This window comes from Ochlerotatus camptorhynchus, unplaced genomic scaffold (assembly GCF_037179485.1).
Source record: "Ochlerotatus camptorhynchus isolate MF236.1 unplaced genomic scaffold, CSIRO-AGI_Acam_v1.1 ptg000136l, whole genome shotgun sequence".
NCBI lineage: Eukaryota > Metazoa > Arthropoda > Insecta > Diptera > Culicidae > Ochlerotatus > Ochlerotatus camptorhynchus.
Genome location: NW_027040626.1, coordinates 728408 through 755705, shown reverse-complemented (window position 1 = coordinate 755705; position 27298 = coordinate 728408). Strand labels below are relative to the sequence as shown.

General features: G+C 37.4%; 2 protein-coding genes across 4 annotated transcripts; one reads left to right on the top strand and one right to left on the bottom strand.

The window, feature by feature from the left end:
* stck (LIM zinc finger domain containing stck) lies at positions 1 to 25990 on the bottom strand. Of its 3 annotated transcripts, XM_065220946.1 has the most exons (7): positions 25841 to 25990; positions 25593 to 25657; positions 1525 to 1641; positions 1153 to 1458; positions 829 to 1087; positions 628 to 769; positions 8 to 567 (listed from the first exon to the last, which is right to left on the bottom strand). In XM_065220946.1, the coding sequence occupies exons 2-7, from the start codon at positions 25607 to 25609 to the stop codon at positions 368 to 370; spliced, it is 1041 nt and encodes a 346-aa protein (XP_065077018.1). In that variant the 5' UTR covers positions 25610 to 25657; positions 25841 to 25990; the 3' UTR covers positions 8 to 367. The 3 variants fall into 3 exon arrangements, with proteins under 3 accessions (XP_065077017.1, XP_065077018.1, XP_065077019.1); XM_065220945.1 differs by lacking the exons at positions 25593 to 25657; positions 25841 to 25990 and adding an exon at positions 17535 to 18229 and having other exon boundaries at positions 1 to 567; XM_065220947.1 differs by lacking the exon at positions 25593 to 25657.
* LOC135700398 (uncharacterized) lies at positions 2879 to 3724 on the top strand (the record flags this gene model as incomplete). The annotated part of the gene is made up of 1 exon (XM_065220888.1): positions 2879 to 3724. A coding segment is annotated over exon 1 (654 nt), but the record flags the coding sequence as incomplete, so codon positions are not given.
* Positions 25991 to 27298: the final 1308 nt, after the last annotated feature.

Here is a 27298-nt window from a genome sequence, read left to right as displayed (position 1 = left end):
GACTAAAATTTGACACATAATGCTCGTAGATTACCACTTACGATTAGACTACAGTAAAACACTTGAAATTAGGACAGTTAATAAAGATACATTATTATCTGTGATTATCAAACAATACAAACGTTAGACCAAATTAGAAAATACTTTGAAATATATTTAAACATTATTTCCGAGACGTTAAAAACGTTCAAGATCAAGGCACAATAGTTACTTTTTAACATCGATATAACTTTTTAAGTATTTGTGCTTAGCTACAACGTTTAGGAAACATGTTCCGTCAGTGTATGAGTTAAGAGTTAGTAAAGCATATAGACATTCATTTCCGTTCAAAATCGAGTTTCGTAGTCAAATTTCGTAAAACAAAATACTAGTTGACATTCTTTTTCAAAGTATTCTCATGCGCCATACGCAAACGACGTCTAAGTTCGCTTGGAAAACGCTCGTAGCACTTCTTGCACACCGGCTTCTCATCGTACTCATAAAACTTTGACTTTTGATCCATTTTAGTATCGCAAATCGAACACGAGAAATGATGAACACACCAAGCCTTGTTTAACGCGGTGAATACTGGAGATAAAGAGGGTGATATATAGTTTATTGCGAACAAAACTACTGCACAGTACTTACCGTCACCCCCAATGACTTGGTTGCAGACAAAGCAGAGATTACCAAACAACTGATGGTAGTGCGTCTCGCAATAGGCCAAACCACGTTTTTCATAATGACGGTGTCCCAAAAACGGTTTTTCGCATTTGGCACAAACGAAGTGCTGTTAAATTCAAATATTTAATACGGATTCGTTCGAAAGTTCTTTCAAACCAAACCTACCTCAACATGCCAATGCTTGCCCAGGGCAGTCACAACACGTTCCTCAATCGGACGCCTGCATGCACCGCAAATTGGAATACCCATACGATCATGGCAACGCAGACAGTACAATTCGTTCATATCGTTCGCAGCATATCCGGTTCGGTTCTTGACCTCTCGTGCAGACGAATCCAGCTCGGCACCACAAGCCGTGCAATTAAAGTGATAGCCATGATAGACTTCACCTCTGAAACGCAACGGAGTGTCATCGATGACACCACTGTGGAGTAAAATAATTCGTTATTCTACCATTTCCGCAAGCATTCATCAAATTTCTCAACTTACTGGCACTTGTTGCAAATGTGCTTTCCTGAGCCCACTTCTTTCTCCAACTTATTACAATCATGACAAAGAGCGCGGTTCTGATTGCGAATGAATCCCGAATCCGCCAGTGGGATACTGCACCGTTCGCACGTAAAGCAATCCGGGTGCCAGTTGGCCGCCATCGCCTTGATCACCCTACCGATGACAAAGTCGTTGCACTTGTTACAGCAGGGAGCAAACAGGATATGGAAATCCTTCTCGCAGTACTTGCGACCTTCGAATTCGTAGAAAATGCCATCCTGGAATTGGCGGAAGCATTGGGCGCAGCTGGAATATGCAAATTCAATTATTTATAACGTTTCAAAGACCACGTAAAACTAACTATATACTTACACAAAGCATTGAGTGTGCCAAAGTTGGCCGTTCGAGTTTACGATTCGCTCGTGCGGTTCGAAGCCCTCGTCGCACCGAGTACAAATCATTGTACCGAGCGACATATTCGGCGAAACTCTGAAAAATAAACAAAGTTGCACAATATTAACACATGGAATTTCCGAAATATTCATGTTGCACAAATAAGGGTTATAAAGCATCTTCTTTTGAACATTTTAACAGATTAAATGATCAATGAAAATGAAATTTATTGATGTTTACCATACACCACTTTAATGTTAAAATTGTAATGTTTATATGCATTGTATTATATAATAGGTATAAGTATGATCAATATTAGTTAAATATTTTATTTGTTAAATTTAGTAAGATTATGTTCAGTGCCCAAGAGATAATTTTCTGTTTCACCAAATAATACATAATAGTACATGAAATTATCAGAGACGATTAATTATCAACGAGTCTTTGATTGAAAGCAGGGTTGCTTCCACTCACTTGCTATAAAAACATATTTTTTGCAATCATTAGATGATATAATTATGCTGTACTTGTAAGTAACGAGAAGAGGGTTTAAAGTATGTGTTTGACTCATAAAACCTGTCAATTTTGCTTTCAGAGCGTCACAATAAGCGATCTTATGGGGGGCGACCTCGGCGTAGTGGTTAACATCCATACCTCTCACGCCAAAGTCATGAGTTCAAATCTCACCCCCGGACAAGTCACGAATGACCCAAGAGTGTTAAAGTAACTATAATAATAAAAAAAAAACCGATCTTATGATTCGTGAGCGTTCACTCAGAGTGAGCACTCACGAGTCGTAAAATTGCTGATTGTGACGCACTGAAAGCAATATTGACAGATTTTATGTGTCAAACACATACTTCACGTTCTCATTTTGTAACTTACAAGTACTAATTATCACTGTACCATCTCATGATTTCATAATTCTGAAAAACATTTTTTTATAGTAAGTGAGTGGAATTATGAACCAACCAATCTAGCCCTTAAAAAAAAAAAAATTAGAATGTACAAGAGACAATTCAATTAAAAAGAAAGCTTACCACAGTCCGCATCGTGCTCTCTTGCCGTGCGGATCTATTTGCTTTTTGCTGAAGGAAGTGTTACTACTACCTAAAGCTACAACAAATTTAAACAGCACTTTTCAGTGCTCAACCTGTAAAAATTTTCTACCTTGTTCAACTCTTATTCCTCTTCGATCCTTGTTTGGACCCTACCCGAGGTAATCCTTCTTGGATATCGATTTGGAAAATTCCTCTTCGATCCTTCAGATTCTTATAGTAATCTGCTTGGAAGTCGATCTGGATAACAATTTACTGCCGCCATGGCGCCTAAACGCAAAAGAAAGGGGCAAACTCTTGACCCCCCTTCTGATGAAATTAATTTGAGTAATCAATTTGATTTGCTCACGGATGATGAGAATGATCCATCATCCAAGAAAAATTCTAGTAAACTTTCCCGGCTTAATGCCAAGAAGGAAAAGATTCCCCCTATTGTGATAACCACTTCCGATTTCCATGCTCTTCGCATGGAACTTTTGAATTTCGTGAAAGTTAAGTTTTCACTACAAATTGGACGTCGGGGTGAATGCCGTGTATTGGCTGAAACCTTGGACGGATTTAAATGTCTTCTCAAGTATCTTACTGAGAAGAAGCACAAATTTTTTACTTACGACACCAAAACTGAACGTGTGTTCAAGGTTGTCATGAAAGGACTGCCCAGTGGTGAATCCCTGGATCAGATCAAAGATGAACTGGCAAAATTACTTGGAGTTGTGCCACTCCAAGTAATCAAAATGAAAATGAAATCCCGTCCTGGCGATTCGCGCAACGGGATTTCTAATGATTTTTATTTAGTTCACTTCAAGTCTAGTGAACTAAACAACCTTAAGGCCTTAGAAAAAGCTAGCCTTATGCTCCATGTCCGAGTGAAGTGGGAACACTTCAGGAAGACTGGAGGAAATTTCCAAAACCTCACCCAGTGCCGTAAGTGCCAGGGATGGGGTCACGGAACTAAAAATTGCTACATGCCAGCTAAATGCATGAATTGTGGTGATTCCTCTCACGCAAAGGACGACTGTCCTGTGAAGGAAGATCCTAAGAAATTTAAATGTTCAAATTGTGGTGAAAACCACAAATCCAATTTTTGGGAATGTAAGACTCGCAAAGCGATCCTACAATCTCGTTCTAACCGTCAGGTAGGAAACGCTCCACGTTTCCGACCAGGTAAAAATTCCTCTGCTGTTAACAACGGTCAGCGAGGAACAAATTCTACATTCGTACCCGTAGGTACAAATATCTCCCCTGCTTCAAATGTTTCATCTGTACCTACTCCCCTCGCTGCTAACAATGTTCAGCGAGTTAATGGAGCTACCTATGCTGCTATTGCAGCGGGTAGAAATCAAAATACTAACCAACGTTCTAACGGAAATTTTGACAATTTTGACTTAGGAAGCATTACTGCCCCCAAAATGGAATTTTTACAGAATTCATTAATTGACATGATTTCTGATATGCTTAAATCTAACTCCATGTTTGATGCTATTCAAACTGGAGTAAAATTTGCAAATAATATTGTCATGACTTTAAAATTCAGTAATGGATTTTAAAGCATTAAACATTTTAAATTGGAATGCTCGATCTCTTAAAGATAATGAAGACGAGCTATTTAACTTTTTACGAGTTCATAACGTGCATATTGCCGTTATAACTGAAACGTTCCTTAAACCTGCCCACAAGGTTAAGAAGGACGCAAATTACTTAATTTATAGAAATGATCGTCTTGATGGACCCTGTGGTGGCGTTGCCATCATTATTCATAGACAAATCAAACATAAAATTCTTTCTTCTTTTGAAACCAAAGTTTTTGAAACTTTGGGAGTTTCTGTTGAAACTAAATTTGGACAACTTACGTTTATAGCTGCCTATTTGCCATTCCAATGCGTAGGCCAGCAAAAGAATTTTCTCAAGGGTGACCTCCAGAAACTTACCCGTCATAGGTCTAAATTCTTCATTATTGGTGATTTTAATGCAAAACACCGCTCATGGAATAATGCTCAAAGCAATTCCAATGGTAATATTCTGTTTGATGATTGTTCTGCAGGTTATTACACTATTCAATATCCAAACAGCTCAACATGCTTTTCTTCTGCAAGAAATCCCTCCACTATTGATTTGGTCTTAACTGATTCATGTCAACTTTGTAGCCAATTGGTTACCCATGCTGACTTCGGTTCTGATCACCTTCCGGTAACTTTTGAAATATCCCAAGAAATAATTTGTAATCCCAACAGCTCTACTTTCAATTACCATAGAGCTGATTGGGAGCAGTATCGAACATTTATGGAATATAACTTCGATCCAAACATTCCTTTGCAAACCAAAGATGAAATTAATTATGCTCTTGAATCTCTGACTACTTCTATAGTTGAAGCAAGAGCTGCCTCAGTACCAAAATGCGAGGTTAAATTCGATTCAATTATAATAGACGATGATCTTCAGCTCTTGATCCGTCTTAAAAATGTCCGTAGGAGACAATATCAAAGAACACGCGATCCTGCCATGAAAGTTATCTGGCGGGATTTGCAAAAACAAATTAAAAAGCGATTCTCTGCCCTGAGGAACAAAACTTTTGAAAATAATATTTCTAAATTAGACCCGAGTTCCAAACCCTTTTGGAAACTCACAAAAATTTTGAAAAAACCTCAAAAGCCTATTCCAGCGCTTAAAGAAGGTGGTAAAATTTTGATCACAAATTTGGAAAAAGCTCAGAAACTTGCTAAGCAATTCGAGAGTTCCCATAATTTCAGTTTGGGTCTTCCTAGTCCTATTGAGAATCAGGTTGCTCGAGATTTTCTGAATATTTTCTCTCGGGAAAATATTTTTGATGATTCCTGGGGGACTGATTTGGACGAAGTAAGGTCTATAACTAAAAAATTTCAAAATATGAAAGCTCCAGGTGATGATGGAATTTTCTATATCCTCATCAAAAAACTCCCAGAGAGTACCTTGTCTTTCTTGGTAAAATTATTTAACAGATGTTTCCATTTGGCATACTTTCCTGATAAATGGAAAAATGCAAAAGTTGTTCCAATTTTGAAGCCGGATAAAAATCCAGCTGAAGCTTCTAGCTACCGCCCAATAAGTTTGCTTTCTTCAATAAGTAAACTTTTTGAAAAGATAATTTTGAATAGAATGATGCTTCACATCAACACGAACTCAATTTTTGCAGATGAGCAGTTTGGATTTCGCCATGGGCATTCAACTACTCATCAACTCTTAAGAGTTAACAATTTAATTCGTTCAAACAAATCTGAAGGCCACTCGACTGGAGTTGCTCTTCTAGACATAGAAAAAGCATTCGACAGTGTTTGGCATGAAGGTTTGATTGCTAAATTGAAAAAGTTTAATTTTCCACTTTATATTATTAAATTAGTTCAAAATTATTTAACTGACAGAACTCTGCAGGTAAATTATCAAAATTCCAAATCTAATCGACTACCTGTTAGAGCAGGAGTTCCTCAGGGTAGCATTCTTGGGCCTATATTGTATAACATTTTCACTTCGGACCTCCCTGATTTGCCTCAGGGTTGCCACAAATCTTTGTTCGCTGATGACACAGGCATTTCCGCTAAAGGAAGAAGTCTTCGTGTTATTTGCAGCAGACTGCAGAAAAGTTTAGATATTTTCTCTTCTTATTTACAAAAATGGAAGATTTCTCCCAACGCTTCCAAAACTCAACTTATAATATTTCCACATAAGCCCAGAGCTTCCTTTTTGAAACCTAGTAGTAGTCACATAGTCACTATGAACGGAGTTCCTATTTCCTGGTCAAACCAAGTAAAATATCTTGGATTAATACTTGACCAAAAATTAACTTTTAAAGATCACATTGAGGGCATTCAAGCCAAATGTAACAAATATATTAAATGTTTGTATCCTCTTATAAACAGGAAATCCAAACTTTGCCTGACGAATAAACTTCTAATATTTAAACAAGTTTTTAGACCGGCCATGCTTTACGCTGTGCCAATATGGTCTAGTTGCTGCACTACCAGGAAAAAAGCACTTCAAAGGATTCAGAACAAAATTCTGAAAATGATTTTGAAGTTGCCTCCCTGGTACAGTACAACCGAAGTACATAGAATTTCGAATGTTGAGACTTTAGCACAAATGTCCAACAAAATAATTAATAATTTCAGGCAAAAATCGTTGCAATCCTCAATTGCAACGATTAATTCCCTTTATACTTAGATAAGATTTAGTTTTAGTTTTTAGTTTTAAGATATCAATTGTTATACTGACATGCAGGTTAAAAAACCTGTTTAAAATACTGAATTGCCAAGACATGAAGAATGTAAAAACACTTAGATATACATCATAACAATTAAGGCTGGTACGTTACTGCAGTAACTGGAGCACCTAGGTTAAAATGAAATGTAATTTATTTTGAATTTGGAACAAATAAAGAGTTAAAAAAAAAAAAAAAAAAAAAAAAAAAAAAAAAAAAAAAAAAAAAAAGAAAGCTTACCACAGTTTATTATTGTTTCAACAATTTTTAGTTGAAAATTTGCGATTACTTGGCCATACAAATAATTCAAAACAAATGAAACCAACTTTCTTGATCCAAATCAATTACCGAACTTTGTTTTTATTTTTATGACTCTTTGAACACATTTTTGGAAAATGTTCTCAAAAAATCAATTTTTCAGATAATTTAAGCGTGCAATATATTTAAGCATTTAAAAAAAAAGTTTTCATGTATGTAGCTATTGTTTCTAATAGCCTAGTCTATCATTCTAGGGGAGAGCAAGTTAACTTTTTGAAGGATTTTTTTTAAACCCTATGGGACACACTAGATCCCTTGATTTAATTTTCGATATATCTTAGTATTAGTATGCTTAACTGATTTGAACTTATGTATTGGTTATGGTGCAAGGATAGCAATACATATAATAAATTCGTGTTTATCTTCAAAAAGGTGGGAAGTATTGGATGTTCGCAGATTTAAATTTAACTATAAGATTTTCTGAAAATGTAATGACAAGTGTTCAGATTTCAAACATACTGATGTATGAAAGGGTTTATGCGCGGATTACATAAGAGTTTATGGAGAAGGGATGCCTAGGATTTCCTAATTTTCCGGATTTGTTCTCTTATTTCTCGAATTTGTTAGAAACAAAACCAGGGGGATTACAAATCTTGAAATAGTATTACATAATTAATGGACGGCCGCTGAATAAAAGAAATAAGCATTTTGTTTACATATTAATGCTAGCGTAGATACATCGAACACAATAGCAGTTTTCGGCTGCCAAATATAGAAGTTGTGGATTCGAAATCCAGAAGAAGCTGCAATTTTAATAAACGTCTTTCGACGGTATTGTTAAGTATGATTATAGAACATAAGAATATAAATGGCATTTTTTAGTATATAAGTTTCTTCAGTATTTGAATTCCTGCGATAACTGGCGTGGCATTATGTTACTGTGTTGTGTTCTCAAAGTTCTATGCAAAGTTATCCTCAACCGGATACAGGAGAAGATCGACGCGACTCACCGACGGCAGCAGGCGGGATTCCGTGCTGGAAGATCCTGTGTGGACCATATTGTCTCGCTCCGCATAATCTTGGAGCAGGTCAACGAATTCCAAGAGTCCCTTTACTTGGTTTTCATTGACTACGAAAAAGCTTTCGACCGACTCAACCACGAAAACCTGTGGGGCGCCCTAAGGCGCAAGGGAGTTCCGGATAAAATCGTCAACCTCATCGAAGCTCAGTATGAGGCTTTCACGTGCAGGGTGCTGCACAACGGAGCCCTATCTGACCCTATTCGGGTAGTCGCTGGAGTGAGGCAAGGATGTATTCTATCACCGCTACTGTTCCTCATCGTAATCGACGAGATAATGGTTGGTGCGATCGACCGTGTGCCGAACCGTGGGTTGCTCTGGCAGCCTATTACAATGGAGCATCTAAACGACCTAGATTTGGCGGATGACGTTGCTTTAGTATCACAACGGCGTTCTGACATGCAGAGTAAGCTCGACGATCTCGCCGAACGCTCCTCAGCGGCAGGTCTCAACATCAACGTCAGCAAGACTAAATCGTTGGATATCAACACGGGAAATCCATCCAATTTTACGGTAGCTGGTCAGGAAGTGGAGAAGGTTGAAAGTTTCCAATATCTTGGCAGCCAGATAGCGTCGGACGGCGGAACCAAGAGTGACATAGGTGCACGGATCAAGAAGGCAAGGGCTGCTTTTGCGAGTTTACGAAACATCTGGAAGTCAAATCAGATTAGTCTCCGCACGAAGATCCGAATTTTCAACTCTAACGTGAAATCTGTACTGCTGTACGCTAGCGAAACATGGTGCGTATCAGCGGAGATCACACAGAAGCTGCAGGTGTTCATCAACCGATGCCTGCGGTATATAATTCGTGCTTGGTGGCCTCACAACTGGATTTCGAATGCCGAGCTCCATCGACGGTGTCACCAGAAGCCGATATCGACAGAAATTCGGGAACGTAAGTGGAGGTGGGTTGGCCACACTCTACGGAAGAGCGGAAATGAAATCTGCAAACAAGCGCTGGATTGGAATCCAGCCGGACATCGCAGCAGAGGCAGACCCAGGGGCTCATGGCGGCGAAGCCTAAACAAGGAGATTAAGCAAGTCGACCGGAATTTGACCTGGGCCCAGGTCAAGGCGAAAGCAAACAATCGCCCAGGATGGAGATCTTTCACGTTGGCCCTTTGCGCCAGGGATGGCGCTCAGGACACTTAAGTAAGTAAGTAAAGTATTTGAATTCCCGGTAATAAAGACTGTAAATGCAATAGACAAAAATGATCAAAAAAGTTCTGGCGTGTTTGGCGGATTTGCCTTCTTCGGCACAACAACAATATCGTTGGCTTCGTACCACTTCATCAACCGTTTCGCGTAATGGCACGATGCCAGATCAGGCCAAAACAGAGTGTCACAGGAAGGACAGCAGGCGCTTCTGGAGGCATTCTTCTTTATATATTTGGCCGTTGATGATGCCGGTCATTATGCACGGCTGCTGAATTTGCCCCACCCACAGATCGCCCCCACACTAAGTACTTCTTGGCAAATTCATCGTCCTTCTTCTTCCGGAACATCCAGGCGGGACTTGCCGACAAAAACTCCAGCACGGGGATCTGCTTGGCGTCCACTTTAATGTACGTCTCATCGTCCATTACGATGCATGTCGGCTGCACCAACCTTTCGCGGTACTGCTTCCGTATTCTGTTTATCTGTTCGGTTACGCTCCTTCCTTACCTTGAAGACATGAAGTCCGACCCACTTCATTGTCTGCTGGACGAACCAGACGGAAGAATTGATCTTCTTGGCCACGTCCCGAATCGAAAGGTTCGGATTGCGCTTGAAGTAATCCCTCACCTTCCTTGCATTCACGGGGTCGGTCATCTTCGCTTTTCTTCCGCTGTCAGCTCGCCGCTGGGTCGTCTGTGTCTCCTTGAACGATTTTACCACACGAGACACGGTCGAATTGTCGATTCCAAACTGTTGCGCGATCCACCTGTGGGACTGGCCTGGATTTTCCACGACCGCTCCCATGATTTTTTGTCGAAGCACTTCTTGCTTGGAAGCCATCTCGATAACCACTTGACAGATTGTGACGAGATTTTGCACATGTTAATATTACACTCTAAACTAGTTTTACTCAAAATTTCATCATTTTTATCCACGCAATAAAAAGTTGTACGCGAAAGAAAGTGTTGAATTTTTTTTTCGAGTACAATCTTTACTAATTCTTTGCTTTGAAGTCTGTGAGATTGCATCTAATCCGTCCATAATATTTGTTCGGAAAGTTATAATACACAAAAATAAATAAACAGCTATATCAATACACAGACCATCAAACATGCATTTATCCCACACTAATTCTTTGCTTTGAAGTCTGTGAGATTGCATCTAATCCGTCCATAATATTTGTTCGGAAAGTTATAATACACAAAAATAAATAAACAGCTATATCAATACACAGACCATCAAACATGCATTTATCCCACATTAATGATTTTTTGATAAAATATATACACAAGGATGTCTAATGATAAACCTAAAACATTTGTATTTTAGCATTTAATAAAAGTGTCATCTTCAACAAGTTTTCGTGACTAAAATTTGTCAAAAAAAACTTAGCAATTATCAGAGTTGGTTGGAAATGCTAACATGAAGCTTTAGTGTGAAAATTTATTAGCTAGAGACTGATCTTTAGAAGAGGGTAGGTGGATAGTTCCGTTTGAGTACGGCAGTATGAAAATTGAATAGAAGTTGAAAATGAGCGAAGGGTCATTAATGCGACAGTACAAAGTAAAACGCACACCTTTTGCCTAACCCGTACGATAAAAAAGTACGAAATAAAAAGTTATTGCTTTAAATCGATACAAATAACTGAATCTAGAAGACTCTATGCATTTCGAGACCGATTTGAATATAGTTATGACTTTAAATTACGATTTCAAAGTTGTTGAATAGGTAAAAAGTGAGGTAACGATACGCCACTGGAAGCTAATGACAAATCACATGAGACATGCACCAGGGAAGTGGCCGAAATTATATATGATCTAAAACCCATCATGCGGCAAAATTCATTACCAATATGGTGGGTATAATGAGTACTCATGTCCACATTGGTCTCACCAGTATATGTTTCGAGTCCCCACAAGGAAGCTGTAATAACCTTACATGAGCCAAATCCCACACACTTAGATTGTTTTTGCCGAGATGGGCACCACCGAGCAGCTCGGCATTTTATTTTGCTGGACCTCAGTGAAAAAGTTCATAAAGACATAAAACTAGAAATCGCATAAAAAATTTGAAATAATTTGAATTGCGGGACCTCCCTTAGCTCAGTCGGTAAAGGCGCAGCTACAAAGCAAGACCATGCTGGAGGGGGCTGGGTTCGATTCTCGGTCCGGTCTAGGAATTTTTCTGTTTGGTAAATTTCTCGACTTCTCTGGGCATAGAGTATGATTGTACTTGCCACACAATTATACTAATGCAAAAATGGTACAGCAGGGCTGGCAAATGTCATTTTCAATGAAAGATCTCACGCGATATTTATCGAGATACTTCAGTCACTATCATCTGATGAGAAAACGATGATAGAGATTTTCTTCAAAATCTCATCGAATTTTTTGTCATGACAGAACGTGACAGTGTTAAGATCATCGTAATTACAAGCTCATTTATTGCTATTAAAGTCACTTGTACCGAGGAATTCTTAATAATGTATTCACATTACTGATCACATACTGTTGCTTGCTTAAATTCATCTAAATCAGTTAGAAATGTTGATGACAAAACCGCATAAAAATTATTCTCATGAGTGCTTGATCATTAGAAAATGACAAGAAAGCTAATGATAGGTAGTTTCGTCTCGTGATAGTGAGAAGACCTGTTTTCTCATTGTCAAATGACGGCCGTGGAAGTGCATCTTAGGACACTCAGTTGAGAGCACGCAATAGACATTTAGGAAATGGCAGTCAAAGCCAAGAAGTGCAAAGCCCATGCAGTTACAATGAAGCTTGTATGTTTGTTTTTATATCAGCGAAAAATATGACAATTCATAATTCATAACTTGACCTCTAGACGATTGAATTTCAGGCTGAGTCTTATATCTAACAAACAATTTTAGCTGAAGATTATCTTATACAGGCAACAATTAGCTGTATAAGCCGTTTTTTCATGTCTAAGCTTATCTGCAACTTAAATTGTTAGTAGGGTAGGCTTTCTAGATTTTATTTTAAAACATAAATACAATAGTGACATTACATGATGAAACCCCTAGCTACTATAGTCGCTATATTTATAGTCTGGCGGATAGAATTTAGATCTATGAAGAAGCGGAACCAATTCAATGCATTGGAGACCTATATTTAAAAAGGTACCATCAACTTTTATGAACAAAACTTTGATAATTCTATCATCGCCAACCGAATGCAAATTAACAGCATCATCGGATAGCGGAAACATTCCCAATCCACTGATGGGTTTGCGTAGCTGAGCCTTGAGTCACGAGAAAACGCTTTCCAAAGTTTTGTACGTAAAAGCTGATATGCTCTTTTCTGTTGTTGATCGTGATGTGCTCGGTTGGTTCCGCTATTTGACAGCTCAATTGGTTCCCAAAATTCTATCCGCCAGACTATGCATATAGCGACTATACTAGCTACACCCTGAAATCAAGAGCAAGAGCCACATGTGAAAAGGGCATACAAGCTTTTTGTAAACAAACCTTTGTAGGCCCTCTTCTCGCCAACCGAGGGTCGCCCACGCAAACTAACAACATCATAGCGAAGGGGAAACCTTCCCCTATTCGGCGATGTTGATGGTTTGCGTTGGTGTCATATGGGTGGCGAGAAAAGGACATAAGAATGTTTATTTACAAAAAGCTTGTATGCCCTTTTCACATGTTGTTCTTGAAATAGAGTTTTCTGACGTTTATCGTATGCAAACTACGTCACGTATACCGTTCCGATTCAAATTTCGGACACTTTCATTTTTAATTAAATATTACATCCAGTTAGAAACAAAGTAATAATGTTAGATGATCGTGGAGGGTACTAGTCAAAAAAATTTAAAATTTACAAGACATGTGGATCATATTCGACCGAGATAATCAACTTTTAAAAGTGTCCGAAATTCGAGTTTAAGTGTCCGAAATTTGAATCGGCACGGTACATACGCAAAATATTTTCATCGAAAAAAAAAACTTCATAGCGAAATTTTTTTCAGATGAAAACAAATCACTGATACAATCACACTTTACCAATCTCTATGTTCTAGGCAGTGATGCTACATATACAGATTTATCTGTAACCATACAGATTTTTTTGTCAATATTTTGATACAGATATCTGTATATACAGATTACAGATTTTTGAAAAATTTGCAGATTTTTTTAATAAGGAGAATATAGTTTTTATTATTTTTGTTTTCTATTTACTTATTCTGATAAATAATCGTTTATTTTTATTTTTGAGTAGATTAAATTCAAATCTGTGAGCATCAAACCCAAAACGAATTTTTCACTAAATAAAATATGATTGTATTATCTTTGAATGGCCTTGGCAGCGGCGCCGGTGGTGTAGTGGTAAGCGTGATTGCCTCTCACCCCAGCAGGCCTGGGTTCAATCCCAGTCGGCACCGTCGGGATGTTCTGAGGCATAACATCTCTGATCACGCCTTCCAGCCGTTGGTCCCCTGGTTCATGAGTTAATGGGTCGATAGGTAGGGTCCAGGTGTGGAAGCTGCCTCCCTGGCGTCGGTAGCATTGGTGCTCAGCACGGAAAACAAGATCGACGGAAAACAAATCAAGGAAAAAAAATGGGCTTGGAATCTTTTGAATGGACTTCTGATGTTCAGATGTTCTGATTTCTCGTTGGAAGGAATATTAGTTTCCCGTTCTTTTTGTTTAATTAACTATGTCATATGGTTACAGATACAATATTTAATTAACTATATTTACATGTCAAATCGGTAAATAAGTCATTTTAGTAAACCCAGGAAATTTTCCGTTTGAAGCAGATTTGTCTCTCACTACAAGTGGAACTTAATGTTTTGTATTTTCTGAATTGTAGAAAAGATACAAATCACTTAAAAATCAAGATTAGGTATAGGATTTTGTGATGAAAAGGCAAATTCTTTAAAAAGCAAACTTTAGTCATTTTTCAAGATTCTAGACATTGAACAAACTTCTTCTGAACTATCAATGAACTCAATGAAGATTTAGGTAAATCCACACTGATAGAATAAATTACAGTACCCGTTCGATTTTGGCAACAAAACCACAAAACCATTCGTTTTTGGCACGGGGTTCGATTTTAGCACCATGCCAAAATCGAATGGATTTTGAAAATAATTTACTTTTGTTCCATGTGATTACGATTTTTAATAAAAGAATAATTATTGATAACGTCTATGTAATAAAGATGACTCACGGTGGTTCATAATCATCGAAATCTGAAATGAAACGAAATTTTCGAGCTTGCTGCCAATATACAGATTTTTTTTGCAGATTTTTGTCAGCCAGATACAGATTAAAAAGATTGTTTGTGATGAAAATACAAATTGAAAATCAATAAAATGTGGCATCACTGGTTCTAGGTGCCACTAGGGAAGTTGTCAGGGCGATTATAGAACAACATCTACTCTTGAAAGGGAGAAGTCGAATTGATTTGCGGTCTTGGGTCAAAATTGTTTTGCATAATTTAATAAATCTATGTCTCAAGTATAGGCAATATCGAGTAATGTGTGAAATTTGGACTAGCAAATGAGTATGAAACTACTGCTTTCCATACATTTCCTATATACAAACTTTAAAGTACTCCCGCAAATCCAGATCGCAACCAAATTCATTCAAATTTGACACAGTTGTTGGAGACCTCAATACACATCGGAAGAGTACTGGGGAGCAGGGAGGTGTGACCGCATATTTAAGTTATTTTTATTTTTCTAGTCGTTGAATCGTAAAATTCATAGTCGAGAATCAGCACTAGACACTGAATAAGCATACACATTGTAAAATAAATACACGTATCTGTCGAGGATAAACGATTAAAGCAGTGGACATAAAGCGTAATAAATACTTAAGACTGTATCGAAAATAAGAATATGCTCTTTACAATTACCATTCAGCATCAGCAATCGGCATTCAATGCCATTCAATAGGTTGTAGTTGCGATCAAGTTGAATTGGGTCGCACTTCGAAAATCTATTTTTTCAGCAAGAATGACATAAAGGGTGTCCACGATGAAATTGCCACACTATGAAATTATTTTTTTGATTTTTTTTTTAATTTGGGTGGATTTAGTTCATAGTGCATTATTTACATCCTGCAAGTTTTAAAGTCCTGTGATCAAAACTTGCGGAAATGGAGTCGAAAGAACAGCTCGTGCGTGATAAAATCTTGCGCATTCATCACGAGAACAAGGATCTCTCGCATCGTTCCATCGCTAAAACGTTGGGAATCGCGAATTCCACGGTGTCGCGAGTGATTAAGCGGTTCGAGGAACGGTTGACCACCGATAGGAAGCCCAGAAGTGAAGGAAAAAGTATTCCGTACAACACCAAAAATCACAACCGCGTAGTTGGGGCCTTCAACCGAAATCCGAACGCCTCCGTTAGGGATGTGGCTAAGAAGCTGCACCTAAGCCGAAGTTTTGTCCAGAAGGCCAAAACTAAGGCTGGGCTTCGAATGTTCAAGGTACAAAAGGCCCCTAATCGCGACGAGAAGCAGAACAAGTCCGCCAAAACCCGTGCCAGGAAGTTGTACCTCAACATGCTGACGAAAGTTGAATGCTGCATCATGGACGACGAAACATATGTGAAGGCCGACTTCAAACAGATCCTCGGCAACCTGTTTTTCACGGCCAAGGATAAGTTCAGCGTTCCGGAGCATGTCCGCACTCAGAAGATGTCCAAATTTGCGAAGAAATTCCTGGTTTGGCAAGCCATCTGCACGTGCGGGAAGCGGAGTGCACCTTTCGTGACCCAGGACACGATGAACGGACAGGTGTACATAAAAGAGTGCCTCCAGAAGCAGCTGCTTCCTCTCCTGAAGGCCCACAACGTCCCAACAATCTTCTGGCCGGATTTGGCCTCATGCCACTACTCCAAGGACGTGCTGAAGTGGTATGCGGACAATAAGGTCAATTTCGTGCCGAAAATGTTCAACCCTCCCAACACTCCGGAGCTCCGCCCCATCGAGAAGTACTGGGCGATTATGAAGCAGCACCTTCTTAAACGACCTAAGGTAGTGAAGACAGTCGAGGAACTGAAGAAAGTATGGGTTTACATGCAAAAAACGGTTGATTCACAGGTTGTGCAGAATCTTATGGCCGGGGTTAAGGCCAAGGTGCGGGCATTTGCGTATGGACTGTAAATAAAATACGAGTAAAATGGTAAAATGAAGTTTAATAGTTATTTCTCAATCCCTGAAAATTTGATGGCAATCGGATGAAAACTCGAATTTTGCGAATCAATTTTGTGTGTGGCAATTTCATCGTGGACACCCTTTACAGAATTTATGTCAAATTAGGCCAAAACAGTTGACTTTTTGTGTTTCCGATGTGTACAAAAAGTGCGAAAAATCTGTTTTGTCATACTGCCCAAAAAGTTTTAAAAGACTAAAATCTAAAATGATAAAAGTACCTAAAATAATAGTTTTTTATTTGTTTTTGTGAAGTTCGTAAGAAAGATAATTGAATATATAATTGAAGAACCTTTTTTCATTTTAAACTATTTTTAAAGGATTTGGAAAGAAAAATTTGGAAATAACTTATTTCGACACAGTCCTTTACTGCCCGTAAATGAAGAGTTGGCACGACATCGAGAAAAAAGCAACTTTAAAATTTTTGTTGGTTGAATAAATTTAAATGCTTACATATATAATCACAGTAGCCATTTTTTCATGTTCAAAGCCGGGGAAATTTGTCAAACGGACATCTGTTCTGGCTAACGTGCATACGTTCTCATTTATCGCGATGTGAATTCTTGCTAGATATGGCAAGATACATTATTTTAATAATACGGAACCACAACATTTTTTTTTTTTTATTATAAAAATTTAACAAAAAACAAGTTTTGAAACCTGAATCATCGGATTCATAACCTAAAGCCTGTGACCACTTGACTATAAGACCATCTTACTTGATGCTCGAAAAATTCCCTATTAAAAACACTTCAGACTCTTCATGCACATTAGATAATTTTGTTTTGGCAATTTTATGCAGTGGGGACTTGACAAGAGTGCCACTTATCAAGTAACACAATTTTCTCGATTTTTACTAAAATGGCATATTAGCCAGTTTCTCATTTATGGGCAGTTAATTCTTCTATATCGTTTTTTTTCAGTTTTTCACTAAAGACGCCAACATTCACCAAAAACAACCAACACAGAAATGCCTTTTTCGCAGGTTTATTCTGAGAAATGAAAGATAACCTTAACTTACTAACCCTATCACTTCCACATTGGATCGACCAGCCTGGTCCTTGAATTCCATCTTGCGTGGCGGAGTTGCAGTTACGTTTGATGCAGTCGGATATCGAACACTCTCTCCTGTCACCGGTCGTTGCTGCGGTTGTCGTTGTTGAACAGTATTGAAATTTAAACTTTTCAAATCACGAATTATATTACTTCCCGAGCTGCTGGGAATTTCATTAAATGATTGTGCACTTGATTCGCGACGACTGTCATCAGAATGTCGATAATGTGGATGATTAAGACTTGCGTTTGAACTATTCGAAATATTACCAACACCATTCACATAGTGTACATTCCTTATCGGATCCGGTATGTTCTGATAAAGCCTTTCTCCCAGCTGACCCATTTGGTTCGCCTGGGAAGCGCGTTCTAGGGTATGGAAGTTAACATAAGTATTTGTGTTCGCAGTGTATTGATGATCCGCGGTCGGAGACATGGAAGATCCGTGTAGAAGATTTTCCTTGGACGTTGTGCGTCGTTGGTATAGTTTGGAGTCCTCTATGGGTTTCAGTTTTAATCCACTCATCGTTTCTAATGTGTTTGCACTGCAGTTAGACTATATGAATGCTGTACACTGTCACTTCATATACACAAAACTGTTATCTAAATATCACTGTTCGCTGAACTCAATTCGTAGCACATTTCTGAAAAAAAAACCGGTCACAATAAGAAACGCAACCATCCGAAGCGTGTAACTTTAACACTGACTCACTATTGATGAGTGTTGTACTGTTTTTTCCATCTTAAAAAGCCCCATACGACCCATTTGTAGAATGCTAATAGAGACGAAAATGAATCGCAAATAACCAAACCGGTCCTGTGTGCGCACAAATCGTAATCCTTCTTATCATTGAAGCCACGTAGAGAATATCGAACCGAAAAAAGTATATCTTCAAAAGCAGATTAGAAGCTCGCGAAACGATCCAAACCTCAGCGAATGCCAACGCGGACTGAAGTCTTGTATGTTTCCCACATGAAAGGCTTAATTCTGTCCACTCCAATTCAGTGGTCAAACGAATGTCTCTCATGTTAAATAAGTATTATAGAAAGAAATCAATTGAAGACGAAGACCGGTAAGAAATTCAAGTTTAGACAAATAAGGTAAACAGCACACGATCTTCTCTTCTTCTCAGCAGTGCACCGCTGGCGAAACGTATGTATTCTGTTTTGTGCCCTTTTACTCTATTGGACTGCACTTTCTTCCAAGTTAGGGCAATGGTTTTTCTTGTTTTCTCCGTCTCTAAAAGCATCATCGTTTGGCGACGTGATTTTATTGCAATGACTGATAATAACGGAATTTATTGTGCTTGCTCGGAATAATAAGTGGCATGGAGTGAGATTGAGATATAACTTGTTTTTTTTTCAGAACTGAACCGATGTACTAATAGCGTATTCAAAATTGTGTTTGCTGTGAACAGATGAATAACAATTTTAGAAGCAGGGCATAGTGAATTCCAGGAACATAAGAACTAAGTTATATAAACTAATGAAATAAAGCAGGTTTACCAGTAGAACATTGTCAGGATGTTACATACTGTTTATTCACAATCAAAGATCCAACCAAAGAATAATGTAATTGCATTCCCAGTGTGAACGTTTTGAAATTTCAGGGCTATACTAGGCTTATAGTAATCGGGAAGGGAAAAAACGTATATAAATCCGAAACGTAAAGGCCTGGAATATCCTTGATTTATTAGGGAATTTCTTAGAAGTCAGTTCAAGCGAGTTGTTGAAAGTGTTCCTATTTTTTAGATTATTGATTTAATCTATTTTTAAGGTGCAAGGCCAAGCAGAAACTTTTCAACAAATTCAATAGCAATTTTTTCGTTGAAAACCAAAATTCTGTGCATGAAAATATGTTCACTATTTTCTACTTGCTAAGAGGAACACTGTGAACACATTTCAGTTTTAAAAGAAAAACCTGAATTTATACCAGGGCTGTGGAGTCGGAGTCGGGCACATTTTAAAACATGAGGAGTCGGAGCCGGAATAATAAAAAAGTACTGTCTCCGACTTTAACCTTCCTAATGCATCTGGAAAAAGTTACACATAGTGCATTAGCGGGTCAAAAAAGACCCAAACTGCAACTCGTTCTCGAAAATCAACCGATTCTTGATCTATTGGCTTCAAATGAAAGATGGCACCCTTTCCAGGATTTCTCCAAATTGTCCATTTAGGCTACCTGGCACCGGTTCCGATAGGGCACAAAAGGACACTTCCAAAACCTCATGAACTGGTACCGTCCGACGGCTCAAAATTTATGATATTTTATTCAGAAGTAAATAGGCATCATGCCATGGACCGACAGGTACATCTGACAACATCTGGATATCCGGAACCGGTTCCGGTAGGACTCAAAAAGGACATTTCGTAAACTTCATGTACTGGTTTCGTCCATCGGCTCAAAAGTTATGATTTTCGGAACCGGTTCTGGAAGGGCCTAACAAATAAACTTCCCAATCCTCATGAACTGGTACCGTCCGACGGCTCAAAATTTATGATTTTTTATTGAGAAGTAAATAGGCATCATGCCATGGACCGAAAGGTACATCTGACAACATCTGGATATCCTAAACCGGTTCCGGTAGAGCCAAAAAGGGATACATCCAAAACCTCATGTACTGGTACCGTCCAACAGCTTAAAATTTAGGATTTTTCATCCAGAAGTAAATAAACAACCGATGGATCTGGTCACATCCGTACACTCAAAACCGTTCTTAACGTACAGCACATCCATTTTCTTCTTCTTTGTAGTTTTACACTAGTCATCCGGAGAAAACAGAACGGGTTCTGGTTTCTGATGATCTGGTATGCGCGTTGGAAATGGTCAATATCCTTTTGCGTTAGAAACCTATCGTGTGACAAATAAAAAAAATCATTTCAATTTCAATTTCATACTAAGTTGTTTGCCCAAAATTACACGTGGCCTTTGAAGCCATAAAAGATGCAGTAGCAATCACAGGATGTCCATTCAAATCCAATTTTTCAATTCCCGGTTTTCCCGGTTAATTATTAATAAACCCAACTCAAACATATTGCTTAAAGATTGCTTGATACTTTACCACAGTGACAGACATAATATGAAAGTTGTAAACAGATGTGTAAACAAGAGAACATAATGGTGTATGTGATATAAACTTGATTGATTTCAAGTAACATTGTAAGTTTTATAAAGGTTTAAAGGAATCTTCAAGACCAAATTATGGCCAACAAGACTATGCTAAAACCAAATTGGTACTTGGAATGAGTATATATGATCTTTCCCGGTGCGATTTGGGTTCTCCCTCATTTTTCTCGGCAAATCCGGATTCCCGGTTTTTGACGTAGGACTCCGTCATGAGCGAGCTTTATCGGTATTCATACCGATTTTTGAACTTGATACCGATATACCGATAAGGTTTCTCAGAATATCGATTTTTGAGGTTTATACCGATTTTTTAATAATCAAAACGATTATTGCCTGCCCGCGCTGAACGGTCAGAAGAAACTATTGTGAGATGCTTTATCTCTTCGAATTTCCAGCCTGTCTCATATATAAAAATGTCTTATGCTTGATACTCCTTCGACTAATGTTTTGATTTACTTAACTTTCTTGGCTACCCAGGAATCGAGCAACAGCTGATGGCTCATTTCGGTAAATCCTGGGACTCGATGAACAAATAGGTCCATCAAAATGTTCATCTTTTATCTTCCTGATATTTATTTAATATTCTCGTAGAAGTTTCTTCCAACTTTTCCCTGAATGTTATTTTCCGATTCCTGCCAGAAAAATAATTTCGGCTTCCCTTATTCTGGTTTCTCTAGAAAAATTCTTCCGTTTTTTCTCACCAGTTTGTTGTTCAACTTCTCCGGGATTTCAGGCTTTCAGAGTGTTATTGCGGTTCCATTAGGTTCAAGAAAATTACAGGAACTTTAAAGAAGATCTGAAACTTCAGAAAAGTCTAGAATTTAGTGAAAGTTTAATGATCTGTGAGGGTATAATAAATTAAAAACAGATTCATAAAATTCTGCTGAAATTCAAGAACCCTGGAATTTCAAGAAAGTTCAGAGGACTCTAATGAACCAGACATAGTTTGGAAACTTATCAAGTCCAACGAACTTCAGGGAAATTTAATAGTTTTCGGAACAGTTCCATTTGTATCAGGACAATTAAAAAAGTTTTTGGGAAGCTATGAGCACATCAGAACAGATCAAATAATTTCTATAAAATTTATGAAACTTTAAAAGATATATGAACAATTCAGGGTACTTTGACTATATGTTTTAGTATTACTTCTACGTGAAGTCAACAATTTACATAGTTGAAGATGCTAATTTCAAATAACAGACTGTAGTGGTAATTTTTATACGAAAGCATAGAGTTGATAGTTCCGTTAGAGTACGGCAGTGTGAAGATTGCATATAGATATTAGAATAGTGAGCTAGGACAACTTTTAAGGAAGGTACAAATCGGTTTTTTCATCTCTCTTTATCAAACTTCCCCTTTGAAGAGGGATGATGAGGGGTGTCCCCCCCCCCCCCAGTGGTCGTATAAAAATTACCACTACAGTCTGTTATTTGAAATTAGCATCTTCAACTATCTAAATTCAGGGTACCTATTTCCGAAAATCTTCAACAAAATTCCGAACATTAGAAAATTGTGAGATCATTTTAAGGGAAAGTCTGTGCTTTTTATGGCAGTATCGAGAACTTTTAAAAATAATTAAAAAAAAATCGGGATGGTCAGGGAGCTTCAATTTTGATGTTTCATTAATTTCAAGATAATTGTGAGATTACTTAAGAAGTTCTGAAACCTTCAAAAAATTTCTTCAAAGAAGCTTAGAGATTTTCTGGTAGTTTCATTGTAATCAGAGAAGTTCCAACTACTTCGAGGATGAAAACTTCAAAAACATGACCCCGCTATGTAAGGAACTTCAGGAAATGTTGTACTAACATCTCCAAGAAATCTCTTTCTTCCGAAATTTGTACCCCAATTTTCCTTGAAGATTATTAGCCGTCTGGCCTCCGACTATCTCCAGAAGTTTCTTCAAGCGCCTCCAGGAAGCTTCTTCTGTCTTCTCCAGGAAGGTCAATTAAACTTCCACCGAATGTATCAACATAATTCTCCCAGAAGCGTCTTTCATCTTTCTCTGAAAGATTCTCCATAAACCATTATCCGTAGATTTTTTTCCGACTTTTATTGGAAAGTTTTTCTGAGCTTCATCTGGCTTCTCCTGGGAATGGCTACTACTGGAATTTGTTAACGATTTCAGAATCTTTTCTGGCCTCCTCTGGATGTGTCATCCGATTTTTTTCCAAAAGTTTCATAGAATTTTCGCCAGAATTTTCGCAATATTTGCCATGAAAGTTGGATGTTTTTCCGACTTTTATAAGAACTTTCTTCCAACTTGCTCCAGAAGAGATTCTTTATTCTTTCTTTGAAAGTTTTGTCGGCTTCCTTTAGAAGCAAATTCAAACATTATTTAGAAATTTCTTCCGATTTCTCCTGCAAAGCGGTGCATACTAAGGAGCATTTTCAAATGCTTAATGTACAGTTTTCTTTATTTTAGGGAGCGTACTTTAAATATTTACTGAGAATTTTAGGATTTTTAACGTATTTTGATCAATCATTTAAGGAGCAACCCGATCTATTTTAAGGAGATTTTTTTTACTTATTAAGGATAATTTCATCTGTTTTATTGAGCAAAAGTAGGGCTGCCTTAGTGGAATACCTGTATAATGAGAGAGAGAAGGATTAGTAATTTCCATTTAATTCCACTACCTTATTTGCTTATCCTTGACAGATACGCGTATTTCGTCTACAATGTGCAGACTTCTTCAGTGTCTTGTACTAATACAGTCGAGTATTACTACAAGACACTGAAGAAGTCTGCGCATTGTAGACGAAATACGCGTATCTGTCAAGGATAAGCAAATAAGGTAGTGGAATTAAATGGAAATTACTATCATTCTCTCTCTCATAATAAGAAACAATTAGTTAGACTAGATAGTGCTGTGCGATTGGAGATTAAAGACCTTACGTAATTGGCAAATTACAAACCCGTCACAAGAGTTAAATTCCTAACAATCAATTCAGTGGTCATGTGTTGGAAAATAATGTTTAACAATTGTTCTAAAAATAGGTCGTTATGTGATAAAAGGATTCTATAACATTCCCCAGAAAACCATTCCTCAGAAAAACATTCCCCAGAACCTCATTCCCCAGAATGCACCATTCCCCTGAAAAGTATGCCATGTATTAGATTGACTATTTTTGTTTATTATAGTCACTCCTGGAATCTTCTTTTGCGTATATAAAAAGAAGACAAAAACTTCTTAATGGATCAAGGGCTTTTCCCTTTTTTGAAAATATAAGAAAAGGAAATAATTAATTCTTTGGATGTACGATAAAGCAGGGAATATTCCCTTCTTGGGATATATAAAAGAGAACATTATTAATTCGTTAAATATATGATAAAGAAGAGAATATTCCCTTCTTTGAAAATATAACAAAAGGAAAAATTTGTTTTTCCTTTATTATAGAGATTTTTAGCCATAGACTAGTTCATCTCTTAAATATAACAAAAGGAAATAAATAATTCTTTGGATAAACGATAGAGAAGGGAATATCCCCTTCTTTTAATATATAAAAGAGAACATAATTAATTCGTTAAATATATGATAAAGAAGGGAATATTTTCTTTCTTTGAAAATATAACAAAAGGAAATAATTAATTCTTTGGATATTCGATAAGGAAGGGAATATTACCTTCTTTGAATATATAATTGAGAACATAATTAATTCGTTAAATATACGATAAGGAAGGGAATCTTCCCTTCTTTTAATATATAAGGAAAATATATAATCAATAGTTTTTCGCAAGGGATTCGGGGTAATGCCCATTCGGAATAATAACGTTTGGCATAATGTTATAAATTTGTAATCGGTAGTTCAACGTTCCATGCACCGATTTTTTAATCCATCACGAGAAATTCTTCAACTCAGGTCGAACAATTCTTCGATAAGGTTTAACAGTTTCCGACTGGTTGAATTGGATTGCATAATGGACCCTTTGACTTATTAAATCATGAACGAAGTTCTCGAAAACTTGAAGGTTGTCATTTTATAAAGAGCTAAGAAAGGGTTTGGAATTGATAAATACATAGTTCCATAAAAGTTTTATCAATAGTAAAAAAAAAGAAAAGTGAAAATTACAAATTTCATCATCTTTTCTGGGGAATGGTACATTCTGGGGCATGCTTTTCTGGGGAATGGTACATTCTGGGGCATGCTTTTCTGGGGAATGGTACATTCTGGGAAATGTTTTTCTGGGGAATGTTATAGAATCGATAAAAGGGTTTAACTTCTCATATATTGTAAATATAACCTGCTTTTTTAATTCGTCAAAAAAAATCAACTACTTTTTTAAATGGTCAGCTTATTTTTATGTTTTCGATCCAAAACCCATTCAGACATTCAGAGTGATAACCTGGACTACAAAGCTTTCAAAATGATACCTAGTTTACCTGCAGATATCTGCAAACGGAATCAGTAGCTTTGGTTTTATTCAAGTGAAGCATTTCAGTATTTCATGATGACTTTGGCAAGATCACTACCCATTTTCGTAAGGGGGGAAATTAGATTTTGTTTGCATGAGGCCTCATCATGTTTCAAAGCATTGTTTGCCAGTCATTTACCCTACAGAAATTTTTCACTTGAATAAACCTAAAATCCTGAAATCAATCATAAACCATCAACTTTTGATAGAAATAATAAAATATAATATGATTCAAACTTACACGCACAGCAAAATTATATTAGGTCTCATTTTTTTCCATATATGGTAAACTATTGAAGCAGATGATTATGAGTTTGACTGGGGTTGTTTTCAGGAAAAACATGATAGTTCTAGTGGATTACTGAAGAATATATTGGTAGAATTAATTTCGTAATAAATAAACTAGTATTAAGGTTAGTGTATTATTAAGCCCATATCTTCGACCAAGACAGGTACATGATTAATCGTTTTAATTTTTTTTTTCCTGCTTACCCTGCAACTGGGGGCATTTTTACAGTTTTTAAAAACAACTGACTTTCAAACAATGCTTATTTCGGCTGTAAATATATCAGAAAGAAGAAAATATTGGGAATAATTTCCATGCAAATCATTTTTCACAAAATACAGCTTTTTATAAGGCATAAGCGTAATCCAATAAAATAGCCAAGACAAAAATGTGAAGAGGCGGATGGCCCGCCCTGGCCTTGATGGAGACAACTGCTTGCTTGCTAAATACTTACGTCTGCCAATAGAAATCACCACCTAATCTCACTGACGTAATTGGATAGATGTTTGCACTGATAACGATGTCTGATAATGCGGCGAAAATGCACACGGAAAGGTAATATTATTATATCGTATCGTACGAAGTTTTTCAATCTTCGATTCCGATGGGCGAGCTGAGCAAGATTTTGACAGATGTTTTGATGATCGCTTAGCTGTTGCATACGCTGTCACAAATACATACCAATCATTCATATGTAGTGCGAGTAGAAAATTATTATCGCAGAACAGATACCTACCTACAGTCAAAATAAACATCAAAAGGGAGAACCCAGAATAATATTCTCAGTAGGTAACAAAATATTGTGGCAATTTTTTGCAGCGATTAAGTAACATAAGAGCTTTATGCAATTTGCCTTAAATTGCTCCTTTTCTATTGACCCCCGATTTTACGCCAATAGTCATTCGTATCATTGATTAAGGTTTATGAATGAATGATGTCATCGGCTTCCCATCGTAGCAGGTTCGGTTCCAGAATTGAAGTCGCTAAACAAAATAAACACGCACACACGCAAGATACGCATTAACCGTATGCAAAATCAAACTGAGCTATTAGACTGGTTCACTAAATGGGCTAAAGGAGATGAATTTTGCAAAATGTATACCTGCAATAAGTCTGTTGTCGTACTTGCTTTTCTGTTAGATTCTGTACAATAAAAGCAAAGGTCTATGTTACCGTACTTGCTGCACCATATTATTTTCTTACAGAAACTTACAGAAAGATACAGCTACTACCTACAACAAAATACAAATAAATAAATTTACAAAAAAATACTTTCAACAAAAGCAGAACAGCAATTACGGGAACATACTTAATTTTACGGTACACACTAAGATCAGTTTATCCAGATTGCGCTCAGAGCTCACCCAGATTGGTCGTATACACTATTAAAATCTCGATTAAGATTCTGTACTTAAAGATTATTTGGTTAGCGCCCATGCTTTTCATAAGATCAGGCATAACATTTGATAACAGCACAAAAGCATTTGTAAACAAACTTTCTAAGGCCCTTTGCAGCGAACCAAAGTACGCCAACGCAAACCAACAACATCATCAGATAGGTGCAACTATCACCTTTCCCTAATAAAAAATAACCATAAACGAACGATAACCCAAATCATTGAACTATTCCACAAATGGTTTGGATGATACCCAGAACACGTCGTTAAGCAAATTAACCATAAAATTTTTATTAGGGTTCCGAAAGTGGTTTGCGTGGGCGTACTTTGGTTCGCGTGTAAAGGGCCTTAGAAAGTTTGTTTACAAATGCTTTTGTGCCGTTATCAAATGTTATGCCTGAGATATTCAAAACATTATTTTTGTGTGAACATCATACTAAACCCCTAACACACCAAATTTGAGATTTAGATTTCAGTAAAACGGATTGCTGGATCATCATCAGCAAAGCAATGCT

Excerpts from the sequence above, each read along its gene's own strand:
- stck (XM_065220945.1), bottom strand. The coding sequence starts at position 18,088 with ATGAGTGGATTAAAACTGAAACCCATAGAGGACTCCAAACTATACCAA. Across the intron at positions 1,642-17,534 it reads TCCAATGTGGAAGTGATAGG|AGTTTCGCCGAATATGTCGC; the intron begins GTTAGTAAGTTA and ends TTTATTTTTCAG. Across the intron at positions 770-828 it reads GCAAGCATTGGCATGTTGAG|CACTTCGTTTGTGCCAAATG; the intron begins GTAGGTTTGGTT and ends TGAATTTAACAG.